At 43.1% G+C, this 25,721-nt stretch overlaps 2 protein-coding genes across 5 annotated transcripts in view; one reads left to right on the forward strand and one right to left on the reverse strand.

Moving 5' to 3' along the window:
• Positions 1-20,642, forward strand: part of LTO1 (LTO1 maturation factor of ABCE1) — a 28,022-nt gene extending 7,380 nt beyond the window's left edge. Inside the window, exons 1-4 of one of the 4 annotated variants that reach the window (XM_071808804.1) lie at positions 10,682-11,063; positions 11,304-11,723; positions 17,081-17,136; positions 19,350-20,642. In XM_071808804.1, coding sequence (XP_071664905.1) covers positions 11,620-11,723; positions 17,081-17,136; positions 19,350-19,579 — 390 coding nt within the window. In that variant the 5' untranslated portion in view covers positions 10,682-11,063; positions 11,304-11,619 and the 3' untranslated portion in view covers positions 19,580-20,642. Of the gene's footprint in view, positions 1-10,681; positions 11,064-11,261; positions 11,724-17,080; positions 17,137-19,349 lie in introns of those variants that run through there. The other 3 variants (XM_071808803.1, XM_071808802.1, XM_065840081.2) reach the window with 3 other exon arrangements.
• Positions 7,365-24,771, reverse strand: CCND1 (cyclin D1). Its single transcript, XM_065840079.2, has 5 exons — positions 24,236-24,771; positions 22,309-22,524; positions 21,598-21,757; positions 16,054-16,202; positions 7,365-10,833 (listed from the first exon to the last, which is right to left on the reverse strand). The coding sequence occupies exons 1-5, from the start codon at positions 24,431-24,433 to the stop codon at positions 10,678-10,680; spliced, it is 879 nt and encodes a 292-aa protein (XP_065696151.1). The 5' UTR covers positions 24,434-24,771; the 3' UTR covers positions 7,365-10,677.
• Positions 24,772-25,721: the final 950 nt, after the last annotated feature.

Consider the following 25,721-nt stretch of genomic DNA (forward strand, 5'->3'; position numbering starts at 1 on the left):
GAGTCCTCACAGCAAACTTTAGGGGTGATTTTTTTACTTGATTTACATCTAAGGAGTTAAAGCCCAGGTTCCATCAAGAATATTGATTTGCCTTAACCAATGTGAGACGTCTAACGTGACTCGTTCCAAGTAATTTTGCATGTTGAGTACTTGGATACTTCAGAATGTGTTTCTTGCCAACATCAAGAGTGGCTGTGAGTGCCTGGCTTTTTGCATGTTTGTATTTTTGCCTGTGTTTCTCAGATGAGTCACCTAGAAAATGAGGAACGTTAGCAAACACCATGTAAGGTGCGCACTTAAGCCAACTGGAACACTACTGGGGGAAAAAAATCCATCAAAATTTCAAAAACCAGTATTCAGATTGGTGAAATACAAGTGTATGTTGTTTGTTTGTCGTTTCTTTCAGTGCCTTTCCTGTTACTGTAACATCTTCCTAGAATCTGTAACAAATGAAAACAAAGTCTTATAAATGGCTTCATTAGTTTCAGACCCTGTTTACTCCTCCTGTGTCTTGAGTGGTCAGGACTCTGGTGGAAGCAAGTGTTACACTGTAATTAAAGACTATCAGAAGATCTGTGCACAGAGAGGATGAAGAAAGGTTTTATGGACAACGGTCATTCAGATATTTCCTGGTTCGAATGCTTGACTCTGCAACCTAAGCGTTGCTTTAAAGACCAGGTGGAAATGATCTTGTAAATGATAATACTGGCTATTAATTAGGTGGGACTTAGACGTTGTGGTTCTGTGCTGTACAGTCAAACAGGTTTGAGATTTTGCAGAAGCACGTGATTTGTTAATACCAGTTACAGTAGAAAATTTCTGCTAAATTTATTGAAGTTGTTAAGACTTAAAAACGTATCGCTGGATTCGTCATCTCTAGTTATTGCTCAGTAGTCAGGGAGGAGTGTTTGAAACATTTCACTTACAAATTTCTGGCTTGCCTGGGCTGCGTTGGAGCTTGTTTTGTTTCTTCATCATCATCTGCCAGCTGAAACTGTGGAATACAGGATTTTATTAAAAGGTGGATACAAAGCTAATTTACTGCTAGTGTGCTGAGATCATTGCAGTCCAGAAGACTTGTAATTTCTTTTTTCTGTGGTATGTGATGAGTACAAGAAATAGTGAGTTTTGAGGCATCAGCAGAGAAAGGTAAACTCTGACTACAGTGAATTCATTCCCTGCAGACTTGAAAATATGGATATGTACTGATGTACAATGCTGTTACAGATCCAAATAAGTTCTGTTTCAACACCGCTTATACAGTTTATTCATATGTAGCTAACTTGAATATCTCTTTGGCATCACACTGAATATTCCTGCCTTAATCACAGAAGTGTTTATTCCCTGAGTATAATAATTACATTCTTGCAGCATTTTTCATCCTAAGATTCTTCAAGTACTTTGCTTTACCAAGTGATGTAATACTATGCGGAAAGACATGTGGTCACTAAGCTTATCTGAAATACAGCCAACATAGGAGACTTGGGAAATCTTTATTAACGTAAAATAGTACCTGTTCATTCTCATTAAATATATGAAAGGTAAAAAAAAAATCAGCCGTAAAAAGTGCAAGTTAATTCCGAAGTGGCTTGCTATACAATGTTTTTAGTTGTTTATTTCATGTAAACGTGTGATTGACCAGTAATGTGTAATTCTGTGTGTGTTTTTGGCTTGGCAAAATTACCTGCAGATTTCTGAATGGGTATAAGGAATAGCACATAGCTTTTGTCTTGAAAAGCTAGAAAGCTTGATGGTAGTTGTGCAGAATTTGTATGGATGGCGTGAAGGAGTGGGATACTCATTGAAAGAATTGAACTGGTATTTGTTTGTCGTAAAATGACAAAGTTTATTTTAGCAAAATGTTTAGGCAGAAAGATGATTATTCAGTGTCTCCATCCTGACTCTGTACTGGACAGAATCGACATCAGTATTTGTCACTATCTTTCCTTTTTTTGATTGTTCAGCAGTACATTTTGCGCTTTTATCTCAATGTAGTAGTAATTACCATTTTTAACCTTAAGCATCTTCAGGATTCTGGGGAATAATCAACACCGCGTGGAATCTTTTCTTGATAGTAGGAACTGTGAGTCAGCAACCCTTTAATTTTTGTAGTTGCAGCTATTGTTCCAGCAGCAAGCTTTACTGCTATTGTCCACTGTTTGTCCAGCTCACGTTTACTGGACTGTGGGAACGGATTAGGGTTTCATGGCTTTTTTTTCCTTCTTGCATAAACTCTTGATCAAAGACATTCCTTGGATGACAAAACATTGTATACTGTGTCACACAGTCCTGACCAGACTGCACGAACAGTAGTTTAAAAACACATGCCTACATTGTTCTCTAAACTGGCTTTTTTTTTTTCCGCAATGTATGTGCAGACATTGAATTTTTGAGACCCCATTTACCTCCTTTAAAAAAACCCACACATACAGAAGTTACTGTTAATAAGCACTCGACAGTTTCTGAAATACAAGTTAAAAACCAAATTACTATTTGAAACTAGGAATCGCTATAATAATCCATCACTTTTAAGCAGAGCTAGAGGTTATGTCTGCAGTGTATTTCCTTGGCTGTGCTGTAGTCAAATGCACTGTAAACCTAAACCCACTTGGATTTATGGCATCATTTTATGTGTCGCATGCAGAACACCCAAGTAAGACGGAGAATGATTATAGCACAGTTTGGGAATTCATAACCCTGCTTCACCATAGGTACATTGTTAGAAGCTCATGTCGAGAATCTGGCTCATTATAGTTGTATATCTTGGCCTTCTTTTAAGTTCTCTTATGCAATAAGATGAGGACAAACTTCTTGGAAGTCCAGTAGCATCACGATGTCTCAAACTAATGGGAAAGAAACACATCGTGTTAGTGAAAAATGTGGAAAGATTTTTTCAAGGAGCTTTGACTTGTGATTTGCCTGAAATTCTCCTTCAGGAGAAGTGGGAAGAGATCCCTGAAGACACCTGAAACAGGTTTACAGAGGAATTTAAAAACACGGAGGGCTATTAATATATTTAGATAATTGGAAAGTTGTTTGAGGGTGAGAGAACACTGGTGTTTCCACAAACGTGTGAGGCTTTGCATGTATTTGTTTGACTCCGTTCAGCACTATCATGCAGAAGTGAAGGCAGATGAAGTTTTTAACTTATATTGGAAAAATATTGTCCGTAAGGGAGGAACTTTTCTCATCCTTTGCAGTCCAAGGGTCTCCATGAAAAGAGAAACCGGGATTAATGTGTGGCTGATATGTGTGCTGTCTAAAAGGAACAAAATGCTCATAGTGAATGACTGAATCAGCTACACAAATATTGAGTAAAAAATGTGAAATAACTCTATCTTGTTTATAAGCAATAATGTTTACTTTGGAGTAAATAATTGCTGATGCCTTCTGGAAATCTTGGGAAGATGTTACGTGTGCATATAAAGAGAACATAGCTATATTTAACAGCATACATAACAGTATATCAGAGCTTCATATTTAAAGTGGCCAGCAACCAAATGGAAAGAACTGTGGCCTGTGGGTGTTCAAGGAGCAAAAAAGCTGCTCAAAAATAATACCCTGTATTCAAACAACCTATAGCGATAACATCTAATAAAAGGAGGAATAAAATATCAAAAAGCTCAATTGACCGTTTCAGACAGTTTGCCATCAGAATAGTGACTTAGGACACTGGGTCACTCTTGTCGTAATGCTCTAGTGGGGGTTTAGTGGCCCTTGTTAAATGCTTTGTCCATCTCAGCCCTGCTCCTTGAAAACCAGTGCTAATGTTACAAATAACATACTTAGCGTGAGGAATGTGTAGCTGTCCTAGAGGAGCAGGGATTTAATGGAATATACATTGCGAGTGGATTAAGACAAGCGTCACGGGGCAGTCAGGTGGGGTGGATGAAATAACAGAACCGCACCACTTGGCCACATATAATCTGAAAGGTACTTAGCAGGTTGGGAATGGTGAGTGGAGAGCAAGCGCCATTCTGTGATGCACACGCTATGTGTACAAATCAAAGCTCTAGAGCTTCACCACGTGGACCCAGGAGAAGAGTCCATGCATCAGGTCCTGGCCTGGAGCGTGACCTGTGCATGTAGCAATTCCTCCTTCGGTTCACTTTCCTGATGGTATTAGATACCTGTACCTGGAGCTCTCTCCAACCCCAAGGGGTTACCCTCTTAACCAATTACTGCTTTATATACGTATTTGTCAGCACAAGCACTTCCAGGCCATTCTCTCTGACTTTTTCCATATCTGAAGCCAATTGCTGGTGGGGAAGAAATTCCTATCACCCTCTGGTCACCCACCCCAATTGTGTTACCAAGTGTGAACTTAGCAAGAGTTGCCTAAGTTCTTATTTTGCTTCTTTGTTTTCCAGCTCATGCCAGATTAGTCAGAGCTGAGCAGCTGTAGTCGAGGTCTCATTTGACTGGGCAGGTGGCTTTCAGGTAGGCTTCACCCCTTGACAGACATATTAGCAGGGAAGATTGCACTCTGACTGTCTGTTAGCATGTATTTTGAATATGATAGGAAAATAATTTTCTGCTGTAGTCTTCGAGTGAGTGGACAGACTGTTATTCTGGTTTTGCTGGGGATTGCTATTTATTTGGGTTTTTTTAATCAGAAATAAACACTGATTGTTGTATTTCTGCAAGGATGTTGTCGTAAGTAAGACAAGTAGCGTGAGCCATAAAAATCCACGCATATGGATTTTCTTTTTTCCTTTTGCGTAAGAAAGGAGACCTCTCGCAGCCACTAAACACAACCTCCTGTGTCCAGAGAGGTGACTTGAGACAAGTAAAAAGCTGTTGTTGATCTATGTATGGTAGTGACCACTCCGAAAACATTTGGGGCTATTCTTTGAAGGAATTGATGCTCTGAAGACCACATTAAAAATAGCTTCAGGAGCTCCGTGGTGTGTACCCAGGAGCAGATGTTGCCCACGCACTGCGGGTGATGCTCCCGCATCGGCAGGGACCACATGGAGCAGAGATGCTGCCTGTGAGCACAGAGTCTTTCTGCCAGTAGTTCCCTCTTCAGGTAAGAGCCCTCAGGAAAATGCTGGATGTGAATTCTTAGTGACTTCCCTGAAATACGAGGCTTTTTAATACGAAGTCCTCACACAGGCAAGAAGTAGGACAGTTTAAGTAGGGCTCTTCAGCTGCTAATAGGATCATCAAGTAACTATTTCCGTTTTTCCTCTTAATTATCTATTGCATTAAAGAAACAAAGGGGTAACTTCTGCCCTGCCCCTGAATTTGTACACTTTGACCCTAAAGAACAAAATCCAAAGTCTGGCAAGTCTCACGTTATCGGTGCAAACCAGCTGACCAATTTGTAATACCTTTCTCATCATTTGATTGGAATATTGTGTGGAACTCAAAAGCCAGATGGGAATCTCTGTTTGCCATGCCAATCCAGTTACTAGAATCAATTTTATCTGTGGGATTGTAAAAATCCCATGTTTGTCTGAAGAGATATATTTCCCATAAAATGATGCTGGCAGGAATTCGTTAAAACGCCATCATTTATAGCTTTACTGCCTTTGTCCCATTGTAGCTTTTCAATGACGTTGCCAGGAATCTTTATTAGGGTATCGAGCCTACATGCCTGGGTCACTCCTATGACTCCTTTGAAATAATAGCTCCAAGCATCACTTTCTTCTCTATCTTCTGGAATTTTCTATCACTTAAAATCCCAGATGCGCTTGAGTGGAAGTGGAATCCAAGTTTTTACATTTAACAGATCTTGTTATTTCTTTAATAAAGAGTGTGAATTTAAGTGTTCATAAAAGGTCCAAGCTTGTCAATCAGTCTGAGCTCAGCAATGGAACTGAGGGGATTTTTTGAGGGTTTTTGGAGGTTTTTCTGTGTACAAGGGAAAATAGAGTATTTTTCCCTTTAATAAGCTGCAGCGTAGCCTAGCTGAACGTGCATATTTTTTGCAGCCTATAGTAAATTGTTTTTCTTGCCACATTCTTGTCTTCCTGCCCTTTGCAATGTGACTAATACTGGCATAGTTCACCCAACATTCAAATTTAGTAGTCTGCATTTAGAGATGGTGTTTGAGAGAAGGAAAATCTAAGTAACAGAGCTGATTATATGGGCTTAAATGGAATGAGGCGTTCTTGACTGAGTCCAGTTTAAGCTTTGTCTTGAGCTGTATTTCAAGTCACTGTGAATCTAGTTCAGATCTTTGGCTGCTATACGAATGTTCCTCGGCGGCCAAGCAGCGTAACTTGACCATGTTGAGGAACTCCTCATTTTAAATGGCATAAAATTATAGACCCCAGGATGTACTGATATTACTTTACCCGCCTGATCTGTCATTTTATGGTAGCCCACATGCTTCAGGTTTCCATCAGAAATGACTGAGAAAATGCAAGGTGATAGAAGCGCGACCGGGATTCTTCTTATGCAAATGGTTTCCCATCTATTAGTAACTGCACATTTTGCGCTAGACTACGTGTTAATCTCAGGAGATTCATTCTTTATTTCCTTTGCTGTACTTACGGCATTGAATCAGTTGTAATGCGAAGTTTAGTCAATGGGAAAACTCTTTGCAAAATGAGAGCCAAGCACTGGACGTTTTACATGGATTGTTTTTTTAATTAAAGCAGAAATATTTTCATAGGGTAAGCAGTCAAATTCATAGGTTAGAAGCTTGACCATCTCCACTAACAATAAGCTGTTTCTGCTGTGTTCAGGTCTGGTAATAATTAATAATGTGCATCCCTAGTTTTCAGAGATACTTTGGAACATGAACTGTAACACAGGTTATAGTTGCTTCTCAATTTATAGTCATATATATATAAAATATACATATAATTATATATATGTAATATATATATATAATTTCTGTCCTTCTAGGTCTAGTTCTTTTTAATGTATTTATAATAGGCTTTTACAGTTTTCCGGTTTATTCCTTATTATTTTAGTGATACAATGCTAAGATACAAAAGCTGTGCATGAGGGGAAGGAATGGAAAAGCAAGCAGATGAACCTCACTGCTCTTAAACTGTCTTCTGTAAAGGTACTCCAGGACACAAAACCTTACACTGATAAATAAATAGAAATAAGCATTCTGTAGCATCCAGCTCCTACTTTATTTTACCTTTTATTGGCATGAACCACTGAATGGTATTTTACTCTCATCACTTGCTTTAAAAATACACATTACTGTGACAGGCAGTCACTTACCCGTTGCTAAAAACACCTACGGTTTCCTGAAATGACAACAGGAGGTTTTTCGGCTATTAAAGCACGGAAAGTCAAAACCAGAAAGCGCCACGTGGTTTACTCGCAGCATCAGGTAGTTCCTACCATTCAGCATTTGTGAAAGCAATAGAAAAATAAATGACAAGAAGCAGACATTGGGTTTTACCAATTTTATTTCTAGACTTTAGTTTTTTTTGCTGGAAACTTCGTCTGTTACAGGTCTGTTGGTGAAAATGTGCATTTCAGACCAGTGATGCCAATAAGTACAATATAAAAATGTACAAATCTGAATTGCTTGCTTACTACAGATTGTTATAACAACGTGACAAATAAAGCATCTCTGTTGGCACTTGAACCCACTTATCTGGATTTGGCCTTTTAGTACATAACAATATTTAAAAGACATCTGCAGTACGCACTGCCACTCAGTGTAACACATAATAAACCAACGAGCACTAACTTAATAATCATGTTTGGTTCAGAGACACAGAGATGCCACGAACAGAAGTGTTTTATGAGGTAAGCAGTAAAAAATGTTCCTGAAATTTGGACAGAATGTATCCAGTCCTCCTGGGTCCTGCGACTGCTAGTAGCATTGCAATGCTTTATTTACGCACTATGTAGGATCTTAACTGCATTTGCCTCAAAATGAGTTCTAATTCTGTTTTGGTTTAGCAGCATACAGGCAACAGCTAGATTATTCTTCAGCATACAACTCTGTTAGCTGGCTTATTTATGAGATTTACAGGCTTTTTAAATTAGCATTATGCTATAATTAAAAAAAAAAAAAAAACACAAAACAAACAAAAAAAAAACCCCTAGTATATCATAACAGAATAAACACACAAAATACTTAGAGTTCCAGATAATAACCTATCATACCAAATGATGCGTCCCAGCTGAGGGGAAACCACATCAGGTGGCACACAAGAGTTATATTATAATGCACCTTTCATATATCAATGTGGCTAATAACACAGCTTAAAACTACTATGATAATAAACCCCAGATCAGACAAAGAATCCAGCTTTATAAAATGTGGAACCACACACAAAAAAAAGAATGACATTACTCGATCTTCTGAAATGTCTGCTGTTTTTAAATTAACGCAACCTAGTTGCAAATCGCGAGACCCATTCAGAATAACGTTCGATGCATTTCCGTTTGCAGTAGAACTATGAGGCACTGTGTACGAACATTAAAACCTGGTCTAGACACGGGTAACTGAAGTATGAGGTATTGTGAAACAGGAACCTTTTTGGAATAGAGCAGTAATCACATTAAGTAAAAACTGATCACATAAAAAAATCTACAAAAAAAAAAAAATGATGTCAATAATATAATTTTCTATGAGAAAATTAAAACTATAACATGGCAGTATATGACATTGTATAACAAAACAAAAAAAAATGATCCACAAAATAGCAGCAAAACACAATGACAAAGATACAGAAAAGCAATGTTAATTTTTTTTTCAAACCATGCTGGGAATTTATCCATAGCAGCTCAATAAAAATGGAGCATCCACTCCTTTTCTTTTCTCTTTTTTTCTCTTTTTTTTTTTTTTTAATTTTAATTTTCTTTTTTCCTTTTTTTTAATTGTTTTTTTCCGTTGTTTTTTTTTTTTTTACAATCAACACCTTAGCGGCATTTTTCTCACATACATTTCACCATCACATTCTCCTCGAGCGTCAACTTCAACAGCTATGTCCACGTCTCTTCAGCTACTTTCTAAAATAATAATAAAAAGATACATAGCCAAGATGTGCAAATTTTCTATTTGTAGCTAAATAAAAAAAAATGGGGCATATACTGGAATAAGAACTTCTTTCAAGTACTCCAATTTTCATATCTATTAACTATGGCGTTCTTTTCATGGTTAGACTGCTTTTGAAAATGTATAGGAAGGGGCCAAATCGCCGGCTTTGTTTTGGGTTTGTTCTTTGAAGCGTGTCCTTTATTTCTTTAATAAGCTGTGTTAAAACTGCGCCATCAAGGGTAGAAAGATCCTTGTTTTTACAAAGGGGCGATTGCATTATTTTACAAATCATACTGGCCTTACGAACATCCTCTGCAATAAATATTCTTTTTAGCCTTAACTATAAATTATATATTTTAGTGTTTAAAAACCTTCAGTTGTAGAACATCTAGCGACAATCCTTAAACTATGTGTCCTATACGTGAACCTTTAAGGCCCCTAATTTATAACGATGAGTTGGCACCAAAGGATTCTAAACTTCAGCTTTTCTATAGAAAAGGATAGGAAGATATCCTGGCAATTTGTGAATGCAATTTCTCTCGCTGGAACACAACCTTCGGCAAAAAGAAGTCACCTCTCCTCTAACACCATAGTTAAATGCACTTGCTTTGCAATTCCAACCTTGCGAACAAGCACTTATATATTTCCAAACCATTCCATTAAAAAAAAGAAAAATAAATCCCACACAATAAAAGAATGTATTTCCTATATCTAATGGACTGAAAGTGCTTTGAATGGAATGGTTTTAGAATATAACAAACAAACAAAGACTGAACTGTGGATTGAACCTGACCATAATTAGGCTGAATATCTGTGGGGTCAGACCAGCATTTTTACACAGGTAACTACAAAAATATGAAGATTACAAAAATATAATATATTATGTCACTATTTCGGTTTCTCTTTATATAATAGAGTATCGTATGAGTAGTACATTGGCCTTTCCCAACAATGCTAAGCTGGAACCCTACAAATGCCTTATGCCCAGGCAATCCACAGGCACAAAAAGATTAACATATAATAATGCTGCATACTAACATACACTAACTTATGGGTTACGTTAACCATTTATAAGGTGAAGAGGATAAAAAAAAAAACCTAAGGAAATAAAATAAACATTTACAGATGAAATATAAAGTGACTAAATGCATAAGCAAGCAAGATACAGAAAAGCCTAGAACTGCGTTAAAGCTATGCTTTTTAAAGAAAAAAAAAAAAAGAGAATATTTCATTTACTGTCTAAAAACAAAACAAAAAACAAACCTCTTCTACTTTAAAAATGGTTGGTTGATTTGTTTTATATGTAAGAAATCAAATCTAATACCTCCCCTGGAGACATTTTGTGTGTTAATGCCTATTTTTACAACATACAGACAAGAACACTTTAATATAAAAACTAGTTGATTATTATTGTATAAAATCCTCTATTTTTGTAGCACAAACCCCTGGGGGTAATGCAAATACTATTTTTTTCTTTTTTTTTTTTAAGACAGTTTTTGGGGTATTTTTTTGTTGTTTATTTGTTTGTAGTCACAGATGGAAGGGAGACAGAGCAAGAAAAAATAGAACAAGACTGGTTTTCCCTTCTGGTATAAAAATGTCCTGGAGAAAAGGGTTTCTGGGGGGGAGATCCTGCTGCTGATTCCTTCTCAGATGCCCTTTCTTTGTCTGCTTTTTCTCGCCAAGCAAAGCCTTTAGAAGAAGTCCTCTTAAATGTTCACATCTCGCACATCGGTAGGTGTGCAGGAAAGGTCTGCTTCATCCTCTACAGTCTTTGTTTCTGAAGATACGTTGTGCTGCTGTGCCTGACGTAGACTGGATTCGAGGAGGGACTCAATCTGTTCTTGGCAGGCTCGTAAACAATCCTAGAGAAGATTAAACGGAAGGAGAGAAAGACCCAAGGGTCCTTTAGAAATAAGATCACAGACCAAACACCGTTTCTTGAAAAAGCAAGAGAAATATAATCAAGTTAATCTGGGAGGGCGGCAGACTCAAAGGAGTCTGAGAAACACGGAACAGCGCATGGATTGGACAAGCTACCCCGTTTTCTGCAGGATGCCAACTGACTCTTCTCATCTTCTATCTAATGGCCAAGGTGAGCATCTCCATAGATGGTCCTCTGGACAAACCGAGGCTGTTTTGTTGTTAAGTCTCAGCCCACAGGTCTACAAGTGAATGTGATGGATGCTCCACTACAACGACACACGTAGTAACTAACCCAGGCAGGACCTTGACGCACCAAGATGTTCTAGTTTGCGCTACTACTTTCCTGCCTGTGCTGTTAACACTTCTCTGTATTTTCTACATCACTGTCCTTTTACACCTTTTGGAACAGCCTGGACAGCAGCATGAATCAATCAAAATTAAGCGAGTGGAGCTGCAAAGACAAGAAACTGGGCTGGAGTCAAGCGGTCCAAGTGTTGCCAATGCTGTAATGATTTACACTTGGGCATTACGGTCTACTAGAAGTGATGGTCACCAACAGTGATGTTCCCAGGCTGAGTTCCAATAATATAAAGTTCTTAGATAGAAGTGCCGTGTATAGATTTAGATAAACATGCCCAAAGTTGCCTGCAGCTCAGGTCAGCCAACTGATTTCTAACTCCAAAAGCATCTGCACAGAAAAATGTACCGGACTGTATGACCCCAAAATGGAGAGATCTTTCAGAAGCAACACTAAACATCTTTGCAAGCACGCGTTACAAAGGGCTGCCAAGCTTTCAGTTTGCTACTGCGTTCACCCTGAAATCTCAAGGTGAGATCTCTTTCCCTGGCTTCAAAAGTGTTATCTCGGAGCTGAATATTCAGGAGGGTGCACAGACTTTGGTGTGAATTCCAAGCATAAAGCAGCCAGCAGATCACACCTCCTGTGGGGAAAGGTAACTTCCCCCAGGCATTACACCTTAGTCTGAGCAGATATCTCCAATACTTATCGATCCACAGCAACTGGAGACGGCCCCCGTTAGTTCAACCTGTTCAACTTTCTGCATTCCTCAGAGCCATTGCAACGCCACAAATGGTGCCTTAAATAGGCAAAACAATCACGCTGTGTTTTGCCAAATTTCCTCCAGCCTGCTGTTTACTCCTATCTTTATAACAAACATCGTAAGCTTTTCCCCAACATATTTAACTCTGTGTATTAAGGACTTTGAAGTTGCCTTTCAGGATTGCCTTTTCTGATTTAACCTATGACATGTGTTAGCCCTTGCGGTGAACCCAGTCTTCCATGATAAATTGCCGTCAAAAGTGTTAGGATGTGCATGACTGAGAATGAATGTTGTTTTCCTGAGAGGGTGACCTGCCTGCTGTTTTCTTTTTTTCCCAGTTTCAATTCTGCCTTCATTCAGAGGCTTCTTGTGTGATCTACCAGCTTTTCACTGATTCCACTACCACAAGAATCTCCTCTGCCACCAATAAGGGCACATGGCATTTGGGGTAAAATAAGATTAGAAACCCAAGCAAACAATTCTCTGCGAGTCCTTTCTGAGAGAGAGGGAGGTTAATCCTACCTCTAAGCAGATCAGACCATCAGTTACAGCTCACTGAAAACACATAACCTATGACCTTTTCTGGTTTAAACCCTAGTGTAATATTTCCTCTTGACAGAGACACACAGCGTTTTAAATGACAAAAAGAAACGCCTCATATCCTGAAGTCATCATGCCTTGGGCTCCGACATACCTCTGCCCTTCACAATAAGGTCTCTGTGAAGTCCTTTCGCCCCTTCTCAACGTATGACGGATCAATCCTGACTGTAAAGCTTCTACTTGCAGGTCCTGGACCACAGACCTCAGTCACACTTGGAATCAGATGTATTAAAGAGCAGTACAGGAGTACAGGTTTAGGTATTTTTTAAGAATCCAGGCACTTTTGAGGATAATTGTGTTTTAACAAGGTGGCGTGTTCGGTGTTCCGAACTGAACGCCAACAGATTTCCAAGCAAACCCTATTTTTTGCAGAAGGGGAGCTTGTTTGGTAATTCTTATTTTTAATCCTAACCATTTGCATATAGTGCTTTGGAGCTCTGCAAACTAAAACCATTCAAAGGAATTTCTATAAATACCTATTCTCCCTCTGGAGTCCAGTCATGAATAATTGCATAGGACTATGTAATTTAAAGGTAATTTTTGACCACAGAGTTGTTTTCCCTGTGAGATTCTCAGCGTACAGCATGTTGTAACTGTATGTTTTAAAAACATAATCTTTACCATTTATTATGAACAGACTACATCTTAAGCTGCAGTTGGATGAACAATATTTTTTAATGTTTTAAGCGTTTCTGTTCATTTCTTATTGAGATGACTATTAGATGAATAGTTTGTCTGCAGCAATGTATTAGCAAAAATAACTGCAAAATATAAAATTCACTGTGAAGAAGCTCACCAAAGCTGTTTTCTTTCTCAGTACTTCACAACGCTCAACAGCAAATACAAAACTTGAGTGTTGCTCTGATAACTTCTCCCAACAACTTTTCTGCTTCACTACCCAAATTTTCAATGCCCACAGTTTGTTCGAGGTCATAAACCCTTCCTGGATTAATTAAGCTCCTCAGTGAGAAAAGAAAAGAAAGGCTCGCTAGTTTAACCGATGTGGTCAAATACCTTTAACACACACAGGAGACATGATCGGGCTCCAGGGTCAGATACTAAAGGAAACCAACAACAACAACAAAAAGAAGCTGCTTGGAAATGCTTTGTTAGTGCCGGACCTGTCTGGATAACGAGCACATGTTTGAAGGTGCCTCTGAGTAGGGGCAGGCAGACGAATTCCAGTGTTCTAACAGACAGCGTGGAAACCCAATCTAATCTAGTTTAGCAAATTTCTGGCCTGGAAATGAATGTCAGGTAAAATTCAATCTGTTTGGATGATGGGGTCAAGAATAGAATGATGGAAGACAGCCCAAGACTTCTAATTGTGATTATCTGACTTCTAATTACCCCTGATCAAAGGCAAAATGGGAAATTGGACTCCTACCAACGTAAACATGAACCATAAAGGAATTCCAATCAGGTGATATTCATTTTACTTTAGATTCAGCTTTCTTTGAGACTAAAGGTAAAAAAGTGTAATTATGTAACCTGAAATCCGACAGCCCCGCTGCTGTAGCTAATAGATAATCAGGGAGAATGGGAGCCGGGTTCTAACGCACGCTCTTCGTATTTCAAGACCGTCCAATATAAAGCGCGTTCACCTCTGTGGTTTGACAAGGGGAACCATCTCTGTGGAGTAACAAGCTTCATATACACGGTAGTGAAATGAGATCGTGGGAGTAGCATTTGTTACCAAGGATGACAAATCTTACGGGAAATTCTCTATGCAGGAGAATCATGCTGTGTAGGAAACCGAGCAGTTTACTCCAAGCAATAGTAGTGAAAGATGCTGTTCCCTTATTCCATTAAGAACACATCATCACACATACACATAGATATAATTTTATGATGCTTATTTTCTGTAGCAACCTATACAAAAGCCTTACTTCTATCTCTAGCTGCTCTAACACATAACTGTATTTAGTAATGAAAGCCAGAGGGGAGTTAGTTACTTTTAAAGCTACTAACTTTAAGTTCAGGTCATACAGATTGTGGCCTTGCAGCGACAATAGAAACAAGCAAGAATTCTCCTTTTTGCTGAAACTACTTTATTTTCTTTTAAAAGAGCTCTGCCATGCAACCAAGTCACATAAGGACATGCTGCTGTTCTCTAAGATGTGAGGGAACCTACTTCAACGCTCTGTATCAGGAATGATTAAATAATGTTGTTTGAATCAGATACTATCAGAACAGATATTTTTTCCCCAGTACCTGCTTCAAATATCTTGCATTGGATAGTGGCCAACCATACACTGAAATATCTACATTGTTCGCAAACGGACTAAAAGCATTACATGTACGTGCCAGACCGAGCAGCATTTTATTTCAGCATTTGAAGTTCTTAAGAGTATTTAACATTTCAGCACTGGATCCATATTACTTTAGCTGCAGGAATATAAATGGCAAAAATAACGTGCCCAATAGCGAGGCGCTGTTAAAGTGATCAAAATAATAAGCTGAGATATTTGTCAGCAATTGTTTCACATAGTCTATCAAAAGTAAAATATTCTTTTGTGAATAATTATGATGCATTCATCTTTCCAGAAATCACTCAGTCCTGTCAACAAAGCCCAATTATACAAACCCACTTCTGCAGTGTCTGGGCTAGCACAGCTCTCTATGTATTTAAATTACTAACATCTAAAATAATTTAACAGCACCTCCAAGATTCTGCCCGCTAACCACAGAGTTGTCTTTATTTGACTCATTGTCCAGCGCTTGGAGACCTCACAAGAACCTTTTTAAAGCATCTATTTATTGGTCTTCCACATTGTTACAAAACAAAGCTCAACTCTGCCCCAACTTCACACACCATTATGACATGGATCATTGACTTTAGGTCTTCCTTGTCGGCTCCCTTCCTGGCCCATTCACTCATGAAAGGTTTATTGCTCACTAGTTACTGATGTGCATCTCCTGGAAGCTGCGGGGCAAAAGGAGAGTCCTGTGAGGACCGTCTACCTTGTCAGAAAGTCGTGGGACAAGCATTTGTTCCGAAAAGGAATTCAATACCGGCTACTGTGCAGGTCTAGCACGTAATAAACCAAATTAGATCATTAGAACTCTTTTAAGAAGGGCTTTTTCACACCACTTGGCACAATAAAAGGCCTCGAGAATGGTCAAAGATAAGGTCAGAGATACCGCGAGGTCTCAGTAACTATTTCCTCATCTTATTTTCCAAGGTTTGTTTTACATAGACCCCTGGTTTCATTACCTACAACCAAACACAGCCTGTGCGACGTCCTAAACAGATGCAGGGTTCCCTTTGCTTTGTCAGATACAAACATCAGCGCCGGATGTGGTCGTCACTGATTATTAATGGATATAAAGACAGCTGAATAACCAGGACGGACAAGACAACATTTTCAAAAATCCCACTCTGAGGTTTAACTTTATATCGAGATTTACCATCAGATAAGCTACCAGGCAGCAAGCAGGCGTTCATTCTTAAAACTCTAAGGCAGGAGATGAACCGAGAGAAAAAGAGTCACTTACCGGGTCACATTTGATAACTTGTGATAGGAAATGTGTGAGGCATTGATAGGAGAGGAAAGTGTTAGTGTTCCCCAGATGCAGGCCTTGCACAGCTGCTACCACACTGCCAGCCGCGATCATGGAGGGTGGGTTTGAAATAAATTTAATATCTGTATGAAGAAAGGAGAGAAAAATAAAATAAAAGACTGAAATTATTGCTTTAGGAGAAGCCTGCCCATACACATACACTCTTCTACCAGCCAACTACTGCATCCGAAAAGGCAGGGAAAATGGTGAGCAGAAAGGCGCCTCCTGCTCTAAAAGTGTTACAGGTCCAAACCTGTAAACGCTGCTCCACATGAGCAACTGTGCTCCAGCGAGTAGCCCTTCCTAGCACTAAGCCTGGGAGGCCATTCATCATTTCGAGGTATTTTTATCATAAGCAGGGCCCCCGTTCTTCAAATGTTAAATAATGTGAATAATGGCACTGGGGTCAATGGCGCCATACATCTGAGAAAACCTGTCCGTATTCTTAAATGCTTCGCATGATCAGATCCAAGGTGCTCGCTAATAAGGAGTCCTTGCGGCCTTTAAAGCAGAAACCTTGGCACTGGCATTCAAAGGAATATAGCTTTAATGAACAACAACATCAACAAAAAGAAAAGAAAAAGACAGCTTAACCCTGTCAGGAGGCAGATAATCCATATTTAAATTAAGGTTTCATCTTAAAAATGCTTTGTCTCAACCTAGTCTCTTGTCAGTGGCTGCCATCCATCCTGGCAACAGGGATTTAATGTAAATGTGGCATAACTAAGTGACGGGGGTCCCAAGAATTGGCGGACAATCAGTTACATTCTGATGTGACACCATGCTGACAAGAGGCTGGGCCCCCTTCCAGACTGCATTGCTGTAGGTCTCTCCACAAAGCCACTCCCATGATTCCTTAAGGGGCTATCTCTGCCATTTAGCATGGGTTTGGATTTTGTTTTGTTTTGTTTTTAATAAGAATAATCCACATTTTAATGCTAAGGCTCTTTCTGCCGAACAGGAATGCGTTTGATCCGTGGCGGTGTACACCTTGGAGGAGAATCAGAAACAAAGGAAGTAAGTGGCACAAGTAAACGTCTGATTTTGTGAGGAAGAAAAGGGAAACGCCGCATTATACACCAGAACCTGAGATACATTCCTTCAGCTTTTATCAGAATACAACTTCCTCTGGGCTGAAAAAATATAAACCATCTGTCAAACCCTTGAATGAAATCAAAGGAATGGACAGCTTAGAGGGCTCAGTGGAACAGTTTAAGTATTAAATCATGCATCTCCTTTATTATGATAAAATAACTTTTGTGTAAATGTTTTACCAGGGAAACTAAAGCCTTGGGGACTCTATGAAAGTCCTCTCTCTGGATCCATTCACACACCTCTGACACTCCATTGTGGCCCTGACCAATACCCACCTTCAAAGGGGCATTTCGCCCAGTGTTCTATGAACCTTCAGAATTTAACCGATACGATGAACTGTGGCCAAACTTTTGTGATGCGCTGCCAGGAAAAAGGCGAGCTGGATCTAAAGTCACCTCATTTATTTTACTACGCTTAAAATACATTCCGTTTATCCCCATTTCCTAATCCGCCCAGATACATACACCCACCTTCTCGCAAGCTTCTGTCATTCCCAGAAATCAAAGCAGTCCAGACCGCTTATGGACACAGCACACATTCCAAAGCCAGTCCCCTAACAGAAACACTGATACCCGCTCGCAGGTAGACTGCAGAAATGAGGGATTTCGGTGCGCAAGCATCAATGCCACCAAGATTGGGTTGCTCAGAGGGGTACGGTGGCACCGCGTTCGCGACACTTATTTCCTGAGCTCCACAAACAGAACACGACCAAAATGTGTCCGTTTAATGAGCCTGTCCTGACAGGATCACGTTTGGGATGAATATTTGCGTTCTTCTTTTAAACGGAGCAGTAAACAAGAACATGAATTCATAGTCACACCCTCATTCTTTCCAAGGTGGAAAAGTGATAATGAAGTTTAAATGACCAGTTTGCGTCTGTCCCTATAACCACTCCAGACAAGCAGCATGGACTGCCTTTTTGTTGCAACTCAACAAGGAATTATTTGTGGCAGAGGCCACTAATTTCAGCATATTAATCAGGGGGCCCCTCTCGCCTGTAATTGGATGCCCCCAAGTGAAGAGTGTGGCATCATTGTCAGCCTCCATCGCCTCATCTTGCGCTATTGAGCGCTCAGGAACAAGGGGGCTTCGGTGAGATGAATTAGACCTGACACAGCCACAATGGGGTAGGGGGCCCCATCAATTGAAGCACACATCCCCAGTAGCCTATCTGAGACTTCATCCAAAAAGAATAAACAACTTCAGCGTTGTTAAAAAGAGAGAGAGGGAGAGAGAGAGGAGGGGGAGGAGAGAGAAGAATGCCAGCCACCCTGAAGGGAGGACAAAGCAGGCATATAGGCGCTGCAGCGCTTTAAAAAAAATTCCTAACAAGGCGAGTCACCCCTTTTCCTTTTTAAATGGAGCAGCAATTCCATCCGTCTGGAGAGCTGGGGGCTATGAATGAAAATCTTTTCATTGAGGCAAATCAAAACTGCGAACATAAATCACTTGCTGCAAGATGCAACAGGTTCCAACTGGTCGCATACCTTGAGACTTCCAATTTTATAAAGGCCGGAGAATAGGAGAATTGTAACGCGCTCGTTTCAAAGGGGGATCTTGCTTTCTCCATCGGAGAGGAGGAAAGCCACAACAATAATAATAGCAATAATAATAATAATATGAAAGGAGCCCGGTATGTTTTGATAACCAGAGGAACATAATGAAATGCTGAAGCTCCAATATTTGTTGCTATTCATTGTTATGCTTGTATAGAGCTGCAGTTCTCCCTCAACACTGGTCTTAACTTGGGCCAAAAGAGGCCTGCTTCTTTTTGAGCTCTCCCTGCCTTGCTCGGCCATGCCAAAGCCCCATTCATTAAGCTCAATTATGTCTTAACTTCAAACAACCCCTGGTATTTTTTTTTTGGGTGCTTTTTCTCCCGAACCCACCACAGCACAAAGACATCCTTTGGTGAAAATGGATTTTTCGAAAACTAAACCAAATCAAACAAATCCACTTCTACCAGCCACACAACTGAAGAGGGAGCTTAGAAGGAATTCCCCTCGATTTCACCTTGCGGCGTAACCTTCTCTTTCTGGAGCACACGCATAACGCTCATCTACAAACACTTCCACAGCCTTCACCTTGTTAAGCCACAATTTCTAAGCGAGAATTATTTTGCTGTCTCTTTTTAGGAGACCCTCCGTTACAGCAGAGGACGCGGGCTGTGCTTCAAGCAAAGGATAAAATGCACTTGCCCCCGAGGCCACTTGATCGAGTGTCAGTGTTTCCAGCGGACTTTGGATTGCGCCCCCCAGCATCCAGGCAGCGCGACGCGTTTGCAGGTCCATCCCGGTTCATTTTGGCAACGGGAAAAACACGACACAACCCAGCGACAGCAAAGCAAAGTCCAGATGCTACTTAAGCCACATGTGATCTTCACTAGCCAACAAAAGAAGTCATGAAGGAAAGCAAGAGGTAGAGAAAAATCCTGACATCCAAAAATAACAGTGAAAACACAGAGAGCCTCGTGGCAGCCTTCCTGAGCGCTCCTTCCCCAGGCAATATTCCCAACTTCAGTAGGGAGCTGAAGAGGGCCCCAGTCCTGGTGAGCTCAGCACTGCTTTTTTTAAAACCTAAGTCAAACTCCCAGAACATGGTTCTCATTTACTGATCCATTCTCCAGCTGTGGCGTGTAGCAGTGTTAAATAAAGGCTCTGGATGTGCTTCCTAAAAGAAACATAACAACACCGACAGTAGATCAAAGTACTGGACTCTTAGCAAGTCTCCAACCTTTGAACTACTCTTGTTTTCATCCCTGTCATTGCCAGCACAACAACCTAGGTTAAACATCCCCGTATCCAAAGGGGAGCACAGGTAGCTGCTCTTTTTAGCGAACAGCCGAGGAAGCTTCAAACTCAGCGAATCGCGCATTCGGAGTCGTAGCAGCCTTATCTGGTAGAATCTGGCATGCAGAGTTATGTCTGATTTTCCCAAAATGTTGCTGCAGGTAGTTTGAAGGATGTTTGAAGGTTGTAGCGCTCCGAACACCGAGCATTATTCCAGGCAATCTAATTTACGAACTGCCCGTTATGCTGATGTTAGGCCCAAGATGAAGAGCAATGCCAGTGTTTATAAATTTCTCTTTTATGGCTTGGTTGTTCTATATACAGGCCTTGTAGTAGGGCTGATACTGTGAAATAATTTGTTTCTTCTGAGTGCCTGCAGTCTTTCTTCAATCTTTCTATACCAGATCCATCTCTGGAAAATAAACTACACAACATTCATTTCTGCCATTGGCCACACACATCCCACCGAGGTTTTCAAGTGTGGATCCCTCAAGTCCAAATGCAGCCTTGATCTCTTTTTTTAGCACAACTGCTACCGAATATTAACATTTAGTAAAGCGCTGTATCTCCTTTACACTACGTTTTTATCAGTGTCAACAGAGTGTCTGGCATTCCTCATTACATGCTACTGCAAAAGAACATTTGCTTTGGCTGCTTTTCCTTCCTTATTCTTTTGCCATTCCCGCACTGGTCTCGCCATACTAAAAGAAAACATGCTGAACACGTTTTGGTTAAACAGAGGATCTTCCCTCTAGAACTTCTTTTGTCCCCGCTCCTCCACTCTGTCCTGTGGGAACCGCGAGATCTGGAGAACAGAGAGAATTCTTCTGCGCCTTTTCTGTTTCCCCCTCTTGCTGGGGTTCAGCGGGTAAAGCCGGTACATGTACAAACGCACACACGCACGCCACAGTCAACACGGGGACTTCAAAGAACCAGCGTGCACGCGCGGTGCCCTTGAAACCAAAGATCAGGCCTCTGCAAACCTGGCTTAGCGAACGGTCGGCGCTTTTGGAGGCCGGCCCCGCACATGGCTCCGGCGCAGCACGTGGTCGGGAGGGCGCAGATGGCAGCGCCTGGGTCCTGTGCCAGGAAAGCCGCGGCGCCGCGTGGCCCTCCTCCAACCCACCAGCCACCGACCGAGGGGGGGAAGAGGCAACTTGAAGAGTTTTTTTTAAGAAAAATACCCCACGCAGAGCTATTCACCAAGCAAAATCTCCCTCCGCCTTTAAAAACTGAATGGATCCACGCGGGGAGGGATTCCCCGTAAGCCTTTTGCAGCCCCCACATAAAACGCGGTGCGCGGAGGTAAAGAAATCCTCCTAAGCTACAAAGAGGGGGGGACTTCTCCCTCCCTGACAGCACCACATACTTGACTCAGAAGCAAAGTATCTTCTGGAAAAATAAAAAACAAAACCAAACTTACCTCTGCAAAGTAATCCACCTTCTGCAAACAACAAGGGGCAATAATCGGGGCTTAAATTACCTCCCCGCAGCTCTGTGAATTCGCTTTTAGACCAAACAGCTACGGGAAGCTTTACAAGCCAGGGGGTGTGTAGGGGAGCGACGCGCTTTGCTTAACGTGCAGGGCTCATACCTGTAGCGCACAGAGCCACAAAAGTCTGAGCATGTTTACGGATGATCTGCTTGGTGTCCTCTGCCAGAGGCATTTTAGTAAGGAAATGTTCAATGAAATCGTGGGGGGTCATTGCAGCCAGATTCCATTTCAGCTTATTCACCAGAAGCAGCTCCATTTGCTGCAAAGACAAGAGAGGGAGGGAAGGGGGAAGGAGAAGAGGAAGGAGAAGAGGGGGAAATGTGGTTAGCTCCGCTCGAACACGGCTGGACCGGCAGCATCCGCGGCCGGGACACTCAGGCCTCGGAGGGGTTTTGGGATGGGGACACACACACACACACACACACACACACACACACACACACACGGATCCTCCCCTGGCGGATCCCCGGTCGGACGGGGGGTGCAGGGGGGGACCCGCAGTGCCCCCGCGGGGCCACCAGGGGGCGCCCGCGCCACGCCCAACCGCGTCCGGTCGGGGCCGCTCCGGTTATTTGGGGGGGGTGCGGAATTTTGGGGTGGGGGGGGATGATGCGGCCACCCCCGGTACGGACCGACCCCCGGCCCATCCCAGGCCACTCCCGGTGGGGCCACAGCTGCTGCGGCCGCGGGGAGCGGCTCCCACCCGCTGCCGGCAGCGGGGCAGCCCCCCCAGTGTCCAGGGGCTTCCTAATAGGCGCTTTTTGTGCTTTATTATTATTATTTTCCTGAGGTGTTTAAACATGAAATTACCAGTAATTCGTCGGGTCTAATGGAGTTATCTGTATAAATGCACAGTTTTTCTGCGGTCAGAGGAATAGTTTCCTTCATTTTTGAAGCCACAAACATGCAGGTAGCTCCCAGCAGTTGCAATCGGCTTTTCTTGAGGGGTTCGAACGACAAAAATCTGTCCAAATAATTCATAGCCAAGGGGAAAACTTCCTCTTCGCACTTCTGCTCCTCGCAAACCTGCAAGAAGGAGAGAGATCGTTGAAGAATAATTTAATATAGGCGAAAACTGGGCTTGTCTTGTCTTCCCTCCCCCCCCTCCCCACCTCCCAGGCTTTGCAGGGCAAGGTTGAAAGAGACGAAGGGGGAAATGCAGTTGGGGGAAACGGATGAAAAATGGAAAAACGGGGACATCAAAGAAAATGAAAGAGAAAGTCACGAGTGACAAAGTGGGGAGAAATGTGGCGTTAGAAATCCGCAGGCGATTCATGGTAAAATGGGGGGGGGGGAATCGAAGAGGAGGTCTGTCCCCATCTTCCAGCCCCTAAGACAAATTTTTTAAAAAGGAAGAAAAAGGAAAACGGAGGAAAATGCGACCCCCCGTGCCTGGGAATGGGGTGCAGGGCCAGGCTTGGCCCCGCATTTATTTATTTCGCTTTTATTTTTTCATCTAATTTGCCGTTGTGCTGCCGATTCCCCTCTCTGGTCGAGACACAAAGGTGGCGTCCAGCCTCATTTCCCCAGACGTCATCTTTTCAAAAAATATTTAAAAATATTTAAAAAATCCGTGGAGCTTTCAAAAAAGGTTGAAAATGAAGCGGCGGGGGTCCTTTACCGAACCCCGTGGCCGTGGTCATCCTGGGGGGCTCCGGGGAAGCCCCCCGAAGTGAAATTCACCGCCTCCCTATTCGCCCTGCAGCACAACCGGGCGCGACATTTCCCAGAGCGAGGCAGGGCGCTGCGCTTTCAAAAATTAATTAAAAATAGATCGCGGGCGCCCAGGCCTTCCGAAAAAGCATGAAAATGTAGCCCAGTCCCTGGGGCTCCCGCTGGGCGCCCCCCGAGACTTGTCCCTCCAGGGGACGAGGCTCTTTCCAACTCGCTTTTCCCAGGCGACCTTGCAGATCGCCGCCGCGCACAAGCGTGCCTTTGAGGGGTGACCACAGCTCCAGCCTCTCTTCGCGCTGAACAAAGAAACTTTCACCCTGCAGCTCCCCCAAGAAACGCCGGAGCCCCTCGGGCCGGTCCCCCTGCCCGCAGCCCCAGCGGGGTCCCCCGGCCCCCGACCTTCTTCCTCCGGCCCTTTCCTCCGCTCTCCCCCCCGCAACACACACCCTTGGCTTGCTCCCCGGGACTTTCTTAATTTTTTCTCTCGATTAATAAACACTTTTTTTTTTTCTTTTGCTTTGCAAATAAAAAAAGAACAAAGATGGCGCATAACACTGGCACGGGCAGCCACTTGCATACGTGTACAAGGATATTAATTTAAAATAAAATCCCCAGAAAAAATTAACTGGCATGGTTTCCCGGCGCGGCCGGGGGCTCGGGAACCGGGGCCGCTCCTCGGAGGGGGGTCCGGCCGAACCGGCTCTTCCCCGCGCTCCCCTCCGCCGGTACCGCTTTGCCCCGACGGCCGGAAAAGTCACCGGGGCACCCCCGGACCCCGCGACGCGGTGTTACCGGGGGTGAGGGGGAAGGGGGGTGTCCGCCGCTCCTCCGCGGCGGAACCCGAGGATAAAGAAGCGACAATAACGGCGACAGCGATCGGAACCCCGGTTCCCATCCCCTCCGTACACCCGAAGCCGGAGCAACGTGTGCCGCGCCGGGGAACTTTATTTCGGGAAGGGGGGGCGCCGGGAGCCGCAGGAGATGGGGGGGCAGCTCTCCGCCTTAATTCATTTCGGTGCCGAAGCTTGCAAAGGAAAAAATAAATCCCCCGAAAGATACAAACCTCCAGCATCCAAGTGGCAACTATTTTCCTCATATATGGCAAGATTTCTTTCTGCACGCACTTGAAGTAGGAGACGGAGGGCGAGCAGGTCTCCTCCGCCTTCAGCATGGTCTGCAGCACCCTGTCATTGAGGAGGTTGGCATCCAGGTAGGCTCGTCGGATGGTCTCCACCTCGCAGCACAGCAGCTGATGTTCCATGTCTGCCTCCGTGGTCTCCGCTCAGTTTTTTCTGCAGGAGGGACTGAGTCAGTCGCTCGCTCGCTCCCTCTCTCTTCCCCTTCCAGGAGTCCCTTGGATGCTGCTTCTGCTACTGCCGCTACAGCCCTCTGGAGGCTGCAAAACTTTCTAACTTCCAACAAAACTCTCCTGTATAGTCCCTGTGACGTTACTGTTGTTAAGCAGAGATCAAAGCACGAGAGAGAATGAGAAAGAGAGAGAGAGAGCCAAAAGCAAGGGGCAGAGCCCTAAAGCCATCCCATAGGCTTCAAGTCCTTCCCCTTTGCTTAGCTTATAGAGAGCAGAGGTTTAATGCAAATGCAAATGAGACAAGGGCTTGCTTTCAAGGGCAAGGGAGAGGTGGGGGAAACCCAAATTGTCTCTATCATGCATAATTTTAAAAATGGAGCGAGTTCTGCAATGGGAGCCAAATGATGAATGGGGCCAGGCCACACACAGACACGCGGGGGTATAAATACAAGGAGACTTGGTCCGTATTATTTTACTGGGGGCGCCGGGGAGGGGGACCGGGGCACGACCAGTGCGTTGCTGTTCCTTATCAATTATTACTACTGCCGTCACCGGTGCATACCTGCGATATCTGTCGCTTAAAAGGCCGCGCTCCCAACCTGAACTCCTGCTCTTTGTAGTCGATCCCAAGGGAAAAGCTTTCTCCCATTTCCTACTTTTTTCCCAGCCTAGATGGTTTTGCCGCACGCTAGAAATGTAAAGACATTGGGGTCTCCCCCCATTTGCCAAGATTATGCTTTTTTCCCTCTTTTTTAACATCTTTCTTTTCACTGTAAAGGTTTTGCCATCCAAAAGGGGCACAGGGGTGGCGGGGGACAGGGCGCCAGCCAATCCGAGCTGCAGTGGGTGGCGGGCAGGCCGCGCTCAGCACCCCACCCCCACCGCACAGCCACCCAGCAAAAATATCCCAGCAGAGCAGCAAAATGGTGGCCAGAGCTTCCTCTTGCACCTAAAGGGAGATGAATCGGTGGGGGGGGGGGGAAGAGAGGGAGGTGCCGGCAGCCGCCTGCCGGGGCCTCATCCGACACGCCACGCTGCCGGGACAGCCTGTCCACGCGTGACGCGCAACCACGGGGCCCCACCGTAAATAACTCCCGTGATGAACCGCCTCTACCTGAAAACGCTTTATTTTGCGTCGTTTCTAATTAAAAAGGTCTTTTCAAAACCCCCCTCGCTTCTCGAGGCGATGATAACGGAGCTTGGGGCCTGCTGGAGAACACCGGAGGTGCCACCAATGCAG

The sequence above is a fragment of the Patagioenas fasciata genome, chromosome 5 (assembly GCF_037038585.1).
Source record: "Patagioenas fasciata isolate bPatFas1 chromosome 5, bPatFas1.hap1, whole genome shotgun sequence".
Lineage (NCBI taxonomy): Eukaryota > Metazoa > Chordata > Aves > Columbiformes > Columbidae > Patagioenas > Patagioenas fasciata.

Bases quoted from the DNA above. Each gene is read 5' to 3' on its own strand.
- CCND1 (XM_065840079.2), bottom strand. From the start codon at position 24,433: ATGGAACATCAGCTGCTGTGCTGCGAGGTGGAGACCATCCGACGAGCC. The intron at 16,203-21,597 runs GTATGAGCCCTG...TTCTTCATACAG, and splicing joins TGTGGCTCTGTGCGCTACAG to ATATTAAATTTATTTCAAAC. The intron at 10,834-16,053 runs GTAAGTGACTCT...AATCTTCTCTAG, and splicing joins AAGTTATCAAATGTGACCCG to GATTGTTTACGAGCCTGCCA.